Source organism: Megalops cyprinoides, chromosome 9 (assembly GCF_013368585.1).
Source record: "Megalops cyprinoides isolate fMegCyp1 chromosome 9, fMegCyp1.pri, whole genome shotgun sequence".
Classification (NCBI taxonomy): domain Eukaryota; kingdom Metazoa; phylum Chordata; class Actinopteri; order Elopiformes; family Megalopidae; genus Megalops; species Megalops cyprinoides.
In genome coordinates, this window is record NC_050591.1 from 4,803,723 (window position 1) to 4,813,217 (window position 9,495).

The following is a 9,495-nucleotide window of genomic DNA, read 5'->3' on the forward strand; positions in this document are numbered from 1 at the left end:
CAGCCTCCGGATCCAGATTGCATGAAGATTTATTGACCCACCCCCTGCATCCCCCCCCCCCCCCCCCCCCCCCGCGGTCTTCCAATGTACCCCTCCTTTTCTCATTACGCTGTTGTGGCATTGCTTAAGAACAAGTACGTAATGACTTATGGGGGAGGGAGTATGCTGTGTCTGTGCCCTGAGAGCACAGATGTCTGAGCAGGGCTCTAAAGTATCGTGCTCTCTGACGCATTAGCGTCTCTGCTCTCTAGCTGCAGTCCCTTTCCTGCTGATAGCTGATGCGCTCAGGTTGCTGCCTCTCTCTCATTCAGGCATACCGTGTTAGAGATGCTCTTCTGCTGGGTCTCTCCCTTACCCCCTCCCCATTCCCCCCTTTGCCTCGTCCACGTCAGCAAACACAGATCCCCGACTATGCCGAGCTGATTGTGAAGTTCCTGGACGCGTTGATTGACACCTACCTGCCGGGGATCGAGGAGGAGGCGGGCGAGGAGGCGCAGCGCACGCCCACCTCTCCGTACCCGCCGCCTGTCCAGAGCCAGCTCAGCATCACCGCCAACCTCAACCTGTCCAACTCCATGACCTCCCTCGCCACCTCCCAGCATTCCCCAGGTCAGCCTGGTATCTGCACATGCACCCACACACACATGCACGGCACACATACACACAGGCATGCACACACACACGCATACACACTGCACACACACGTTACATACACAGGCATACACACATGTACATAAACACACACATTCACACTCACAAAGGTGTACATACACTCACACATGAGTCAGTCTCATAAATTATGTTTTTATTTATCTTAAGAGTCCCACTAAACCCATTGTATCAAGTTCTCACAAAATTTGGCCGCTGGATCTCCCGTGTAGTAATGCAACACTAATCAGCCAACACATACTAACATTTCATCTTAATCCCCTGCTAGGACATGACAAAGTCTTGCCTCAGATCACTGTACACATGTGCTACCTGTGTTACAACTGAGTCTCTGTGACTTTAGGCCCATAATGTTTAAAGCAGTCTGATTGTACCCTCACTAACAGTGGTGTCCCGTACAGTGTTCATGCTGCTGTGGATGCAGCTTACAGGGCTTGCTACATTACTATTCACTACACTGCATGAAGCAAGAGCAGCAGCTAAATTTGTAATTTGATGTCATTTTCCCCCTCACCGCTGTAATTTCTTTGACATGACTGCATGTGCTGCGTGTGGCTTAATGCACTCTCACTGATACTATTTTGAAAGAATGGAGAGCGATTACGAAAGCTCAACACTTTGCAAGATGTGAAACTATTTTTACCAACCCCCATCTGTGAAAGTAAAGCAGACAATATCTAAAGGAAACCAAAAGCCAGCCCTGAGTTGAACTTTGAGAATATTCTCTGCTTTAACAGGACACTTACAAAAATTCTATGAGAAAATGACTTCAAGGGATAGTGTTTGATTGGATGCACTTATCATCGCTCACCAGCTGTGTGGCAGGCCTGAAAGCATGACAACACGCCGAAAACGGAGAATAATGTATGCACAAAGGCTGACCAGTCAAAAGCAACAGGTGATAATTAGAGCAGAGCTGGCCTTTCTCAGTGCATGAAGGATGAGTGGGTGAGAAGTGGCATTTCTCCACATAGCTGTTTACAGTCGGTGCATGCTTATCCCAGTTACCTCCATGGTTTTCACCAGATATATGTTTCATTGGCAATCGAGGCTGGGACACATAAAGCATCAGCTTTTAAGCCTTCTTGCATATTTGGTGTCTTTGGCACATTAGGCCTCCCTTTGTCCTTTGGTTTCATATACAAATACTTTTTAAATTTATCCCTAAAAAAAAAAATTTTTCTGAGGTGCAAGTTTGAAGTGCATCTTCCTAGACATCTCTGTGTTACGGTAAACTGCTAATCATTTTTCATACAACAGCCAGTGGGTGGCCTTTGAAACATACATTTACTAAAAGAGTGGAGTATTACGACCAGGGTGTCTCCAGCAACATTTTTATATAATACAGCTACATTTTTATATAATGCAATTTGTTTTTTTAGTTGTTTGTTTTAACCTTTTTCACTCAACCTTGCTTTTCTTTTGTTTGTTTTGAACATGCCCATCTGCACTGGGTGTGGTGTAGTTTATAGACTGCCTCCAACTTTTTCCCGTTTGAGGTCTCCTGCTGTGCTGCCCCTGAAAATGCCTGGTCCAGATAAAAACTATAGAGTACTGGACAACTGATGTCCAAGCCTATTGTTTGCAAATCGTGGTAATGTCATTATTTTTTACATTACATACTTATTGTCTGTGGCTTTCGTGTTTAAGGTTGCAGTATTTTTTCCTCATGTATTTTACCCCTGCTTAGAGGTTCATTAAAGAAACTTTAGAATATGATATTTTGAATATGTAGTGTGACGCTTGACATAATAGCTTTGTAAGTCACTTTGGATAAGAGTGCCAGCATAAGTATTTATTGAAAATAGTAGGGGGTACAGTAATGGAGATATTAACAGTAACAGATATGCACACTGTCAGCTACAGCAAAGGTGGCAGATTGAACTATCATTTGCCGACCTGTCTATATCCATTTTGTTTTTCAATTATGATATTTTAATATTAAGCGACTCCAAACCCACACTACAGGGGAGCACCACAAAAGTGTGCCATTGTGTTGTTCATTTGTCATGGTTGTCAAGTTTTTGTCTGTTCGGAGTTTAGAGATGTGTTTATGTTTTGTTTTGTGTTGTCCATCTTCCTTTTTCTCATTTCATCATGTTGCGGGGAGTGAGGAGGTTGCCGCGGTCACTCTCTTACACCTGTCTCTTTTCCACTTTGTTCGCCAAGCTTCTCTGCCTTGCTCTAAGTCTGCCCTTTTCGCTCCACGACTCACCTGCCCAGGTACCCGCCAGCCTCCACATTGCTGGGCTCTAGAGCTTCTGGGGGCGGGGCCTCGTGCGATTGCACAACACACAGTGCAAAATGGGGGTGATTGCTGTATATAAGCCACGGGCTGCAGCTTGTAAAAGCACGGTGACACCCAGATAGCACCCCTTCAAGTTCTGTTTGCTAATGCTCTAACTCCTTTTGTGTTTTCACTCTGATTTGCAGAGGGAGGGAAGGGTGGAGATCTTGGGATGGGCTTGTCTTTTTTGGGGGGTATAGTTCCTTTTAATGCTGTACCCTTCACCCACAGTAGAGGACAGGGGGAACTGCAACAATTGTCAGCAGTCTTCCTGGGGTCTTCCTAGTACAGTGCAAAGCATATACACGTCCAACCCCAATCATGGACTGCAAATGCAAGGGTTCCTTTCAGTCTATTCACTTATATAGCAGCACCATCTACTGGTTGTTGTTAATATTGCATGACAGTTTTTTGTCAAGGCCAATTCTGCAAAATTAAGATCATTGTGGTCCTTTTTAAGTGATTGCTGGCTTTTTTAAGTTCACTTCTAGTGGATATTTTTAATCTGTTCTCACATCTGGCAGTATATATAAATGACATTTAAAAATGTCAGGTGATTTAAATTTGATGAGAGATCAGGGAATTGTAACAAACGTTATATATAAAATTTGAGGGATGGGAGGTTCACAGCACCGACAGGGGCTCTGAGGTGTCCCGTTCTGATGGGGATAAGTAAAATGTGGTTGATTCTATTTGTTGAATGTGTGCCCCTTTTCCTTACCCCCTGCCTCATCCCTCTTCTCCTCTCAGGTATAGACAAGGAGAACGTGGAGCTGTCTCCCACCACGGGTCACGCCAGCAGCGGCCGCACGCGGCACGGCTCAGCCAGCCAGGTGCAGAAGCAGCGCAGTGCTGGCAGCTTCAAGAGACCCAGCATCAAGAAGATAGTGTGAACGGCCATGCCCAGGACATTATGCCTGCCACACCCAGGGCCTGAGGCCTGAGGCCTGCTCTGCCCGGGTCCTGAGGCCTAACGTGCCGGTCACCATGCTGCACTTTTTCCTCTGTTTCTTTGTTTGTCTTTAGTTTCTCCTTCGGTTAATTTTTGTTTGTGGGTTTTTTATGCATTTAACACTCAAGTCAGCCAGTTTTGCCTGACGATCAATGTGGGTATGTTTAAACACTGCCTGTGTTTTAAATCTCCGTTGGAGATGTTTGTTTGTATCTTTTTGTTTTTTTTTTTTAAACCAGTCAGTATTTTGGAAGCATTATGGAAACAAAAATGACTTTTTAAATGTGTTTTCTGAAGGAGGATGGGTTGCTTTACAGAACGCAAATGACAGAAAAGTTTGAGTACAGATTTTAACGGGGAACAGAACTGACACACACAGCACTGCAGATCACGCTCAGTGGAAGCCATTTTCTTGTTGTTCAAATCCCTCCTTTTTCTGCCTTTTCTTTGTTTTGCTTTTTTAAATTATTATTGTTATTGTGAAGTGCTTACAAAAGACGATTTCTGTGATTTGCACTTTTCCTTGATTCCACAAGGTGAGTCTTTCTGTTTCGTTTGTTTTGTTTTTGCTGTGGATTGTGAATCAGTGCTGATTGAAGGATTCTGCTCATCGGAGCAGAGCGCCATAACTTTTTTGGGTGGCAGGAGTTTTGTGCTAAATGGTGAGGATTGGTCTGTCTAACGGTGGCGAATTCTCACCTGCAGTGGTCGCACCACATACAGCCATCGTCATTGACACTTTTGTGACTGTGCATTTGGCCTGCAGGACGTGATCCTGATTGTCACTGAGCAGGGGGTTGGGTAGCCTTCAGGTCAGACCTGTGACCCCAGGCAGGGGGCATTGGACCGCCCTGACACACCTTGATCAGAAGATTCAGAAAAGAACAGAGGACTTTGCAATCCCTGTCTTCACACAGCCAAGATGAGGGGAGCTGCAGGACCCTAGCCCACAAGAGAGGAAGGCAGCAGCAGCACTCCGTAGAGTGCCTCTGTTCGGAGGGTCACTGAATCACCTGTCAGATAGAGACTTGTATTTTTGCCTTTGAGTTTTAAAGGTGGACTTACCCAAGATGGAGAAAAGTTTTAATCCACAGTCTTGACATTTGGAAAATGTTAAAAAATATAAACAATCCAGATGTCACACATACACATACACGGACTTACACACATGCACGCACACACACACACAGATTTTGAGATGTTGTTTTATCCATTGTGTGCCTTCGTCAGGGTTTGCAGATGTTTATAGTTTGTAAAAACAAAATGAAACGTTGCTTTTGAAAGTTAGAACAGGTATTAATGATAGAGGGATTTGTGTTAATTATAAATGTACATACAGTTAAGAACAGCATTGTAAACAGTATCTTATAATCAAGTCAAATGTACAATCAATATCTGCTGCCTGGAAGTACCTACTCTGTATAGCTAAGCATTAATTACACATATATATGTCATCACTTTTTAAAAACATTATTCATATGAAAAAACTAATTGCAAGACACTAGAAGTACAAAACATGTAAATAGTAAAGCGCCTTTATTTTATTGATTATGATGATGAGAATGGTGACATTTTGATTTGTTTACAGTCCAGATAGTGACAATGGATACAAAGTAATATGCAAAAACAAAATAATTTGCCAAACACATCTGAAGTAACAAAAGTGTTAATATATAAGATTTAGCACGTAACTTGATCAAGTTTTGATTGATTGCAGGCCGTGGCGGTTAAGGCAACAGTAACTCTTGGAGTTTGCAGTACAATTAGAGCCTGTTTGAACTTAATGTCATGTACTGTAGAGTTTGCTTTGTCAGAGGTCTGAAATTCTGTGATGCGATGTCAATGGGCGTTTGGGAGGGGTTTTGGCTGGGTATTGCCTGACTGGGCATAGCAGCGGGGAATCCATGATACCTGTGTATTTAGTTGTTAATGTGTCTGCACCGGCCGGCAGAGTCAGGTGGACGCCACGGACATGGCAGAGCTTTTCGCCGACCCTGCTGTTGCCCCCATCCTTCTCAGCGGGCACACACAACAAAGCTACCACAGCAGTCATGCACAAATTCATGCAGCACACGCAGGGACCGTGCACCAAAGATGAGCTTGCATTTGCGAAAAGGAAAATTTATTCAGTGCTCTTCATCTAAAAATGTTAACTTGATGTTTTTCTTTTACCCCCCTCCATTACCAGATTGTCTGCATTTTTCAGTTTCAAACATATTGTATAAGTATCCTAGCAACAAAAGGCAGGGATTATCAATCCACTAAATGGCATGTGCCCCTCTCAAATAGTTCTGTTAGCCACTTTCTGAGTGTAGGATAAGATCTGACTCACACCCATAATCCCTTTCCCAAGGCAAGCAGAAAGTACTCAGTGCTTGTGTGAGAAAGCCGGTCACCAATCACCCAAACTCCCTGATGGAGTTATGGCCTTTCCTGTTATTGGAGAGCTTCAAGCTCATATCAAGTTTTCATCAGTTCATGTGAGTTTGTGCTGATGGTAACTCCACCCACTAAGGGGGTTGTAAAATCTCACTCTCCCATCATCACAGGTCAGCCTAATTTACTGACACCCACCTCACACTAACCTTGGCTTGGTGCACTGTTGAACAAAAATGAGTTTGAATTACATTGAAGTGAAATTGATTCGGGGGGGGGGGGGGGGGGGGGGGGGGGGTTAATAGGAAAAAGGAGAGAATATTCTCAGACTGACTGCAGTGGGCTCCCTCAGCAAAGGGGGCTCAGTTATTACCTGTTCTCAGAACACCCTCCAGGTCTGTCAAACAGTCACTGTCTTGTTTTCACCCCCCACCTCTTTATTGAGGATTAACATTTTGCATAACTGGATATGAGCAGAACAATAAAAGAGACTGCTTATGAATGATACGTGCCTGTTTGAGAAAGGTGTTGATATGACAGAGCATAGGTGCCCTAGGGAGAGGAGGAAGGCAGGAGCTGTGTGTGGTGTCATTTTGCCCAATGGTGTTGATCTGTTTACAAATGTTCTATATACTTGAATTCTGATAATTCCTCCTCTCAGGGTGCAAAATGGGAAGAGTTAAATAGCTTTTAGAAGGTCAGTAAGGGTACCAAACACTTCATGAGTAAGTATTACACAGCTGAATGGAGTGTTAAGGTAAACCAAAGTCTTGGAATGAGCATTCAGCATGCTCTGGCCACTGGGTTTGAGAAGGGAAGGTAATGTCTCTGAAAGAGGCCATGTGAGCCTCATATTCTGAGATAATATCATCCTCGACATTTTTGTGGTTCTGCATAAATCTTTTTTTAAGTGAACATGGACCAAACTGTGAATCCATGGAAGCTGTTAGGTTTTTGTTTTATTCTTTGCCACAAAATGTGTTTTCTTGAAATCTACAGACCCATTAAGTGAAGTAATTTGGGCAATGTTTTAAACTTTTGCTGTCCCTGCGGGTTTCTTCACAGTCAGTTGTCACTTTTGCTTGGCTGGTTGATACAAAACATGTACCAAAGGGGATGATGGGAGGTGAAGTCCAGAGCTTAAGGTTGTGGAGGCCTCTTGTTCACTGGCATAAGTTAACTGAAGGAGCTGCTTATCCACTAATCTCTGTATGAGATGGGTGTGGTAGTGTTACCATCTGTGACCACTCTCAGCCCACCCTGATTATATAAAGAGCAGTTGATCTGCACCACACCTCTTCTCAAGTGATGCTGATGAACAAACAGCTCATGCTGAAGCAGATCTGGACTACACGTGTCATCAGTGTTCCTCTTTCCTTTTGAATGCATTCCCAGGTTATTTTGTCATGCTTGCTCCCTGGTACCCCATTCTCCATTGTGTAGAAACTGCATTGGCAAAGGCCTTTGTTTTCTTGTTGAGTGACCATATTGCTCATCGTTATCACTTTGGTTCAGCGTGGAGACAGGCACACGGTGTTTGCTTTTATATCCAGAAGGGAATGCGTTTGTTTCAAAGACATCTGAAATCGATGACAGAATTTAGGCAATCCAAAATGTTACTTCATTGCCATCAATTCCCCTGCTGTTGTTTACAGTAGTCTCTTTATTTTTGTTTACACTGCATGTTATCATCCAGCCAGAGTTGTTCTCTTTGCTGCTGTTTTCTGTAAGAACATGATGGACATAACCAGTCGAATTAGTCAAAAACATCTGCAGTCAAAACTACTAAAAACATGGGTAAAAAATATGTTTAGGATGCGCTAAATGGCTTTGGTTTGAGGTAGAGCAGCGTGCTGAGGAAAGCTTTCATAGTGAGAGCAGCTCTGATCAGAGCATTGTGTGATCTTGGATCAGCCATTTTATATCATACTGGCATGAAGGGCAGGGTGGCCACATAGCAGCCAGACATACTGCTCACTTACACCAGTTTCCAGTTTAATTTGATGCATCTTCCCGTATCACCAAGACATGATACCACCATTTTGTTTTATTTTTCATCTAGTTTTATTTTAACTTCCATGAATGAATATGACAAAAAACAAAATGTGTGAACTGTATATGCTGTCGGTCCCTTGATAGAATTAAACAGAAGATCAGTGCTTGATTTTTTGCAGGAAAAAGTAAGACAAGCTTGATGCTGTTGCAGGAGCCGGACTGTCCAAATCTGTCCCTATGCCATTCGCGAGCAGAGACAGGGGTGCCATCGCTGTGCAGGACATGTCATTCTGGTGCAATTAGGATGCCCATGGCCTGTTTCGAGGGTGTGTGTGTGTGTGTGTGTGTGTGTGTGGGGCCATAGACCTGCGCTATTCCAAAATGCAGTCAAACATTTCGTTTGTAAGGTGCAATGCCATGATTTAGGCACGTCTTATGTAAGGTTATGCAAAACAAATGTTTGTCTTGAGCGTTGGCTACATTTTTTTTTTTTATAAAGTTTGGTTCAAACTGTAAATATATTTGTGTAAAATTTGACAAAGGTATATTTACTACACTGTAAATACATGTGATGATATATTGTATTATTTTGCTTTTTTGTAAAGCAGTTAGTTGCTGTACATGTATAACATACAAATGTAATTATTCATGTGTTAGTAAAGGAAACATCCCTCTCCACTCTGTCACTGCATAATGTCATCAAAAAATGAAGATAAAAAATAAAGGTTCAATGAAGAGACTGTAACCTGCTGTGTATTATAATCTCAGCTGTTACGATTGAATATCACCTTCTTAAATGCAATTTGAAACTTTGTAGCAATGTCCTGCGTGAGAAGCCGGACAAGTGGATACTTGACTGGGATGACATTGAAGAATCACTTGTTTCCGCCTTTTCCTTGTCATTTACATCCATAAATGTATGTACAGCTCTTTTCAAGTAAAATGGACATTCAACCTGTTACGGTGTAGTACAGTGTGCATCTCTTTCAGTGTTCTTGACGGGTCTTGCCTGCTCTGTCAACTGTTAAAACTGTAACAAAGTTCAATTGCAGCAACTTGTACTAAAACTGACATTGGTTATTTAGCCTACACTAAAATCGCTGGTCCGGTGGAAAGCGCGCGCCCCTTTTCGTAATAAAAAAACTAAAGTGCCGTATTCAAGACTTAGTTTATTTGTAATACTTTTAAAATGTTCTGTCAGGTAAACTTTGTTTCT

The 9,495-nt window shown here is 42.8% G+C and overlaps 1 protein-coding gene across 1 annotated transcript in view; it reads left to right on the plus strand.

Moving 5' to 3' along the window:
- The window catches only part of nf1a (neurofibromin 1a), a 96,415-nt gene extending 92,498 nt beyond the window's left edge, over nucleotides 1-3,917 (plus strand). Inside the window, exons 56-57 of the mRNA XM_036536054.1 lie at nucleotides 393-609; nucleotides 3,707-3,917. Of these exons, the coding sequence (XP_036391947.1) occupies nucleotides 393-609; nucleotides 3,707-3,849 (360 nt within the window). The 3' untranslated portion in view covers nucleotides 3,850-3,917. The remainder of the gene's footprint in view (nucleotides 1-392; nucleotides 610-3,706) is intronic.
- Nucleotides 3,918-9,495: the final 5,578 nt, after the last annotated feature.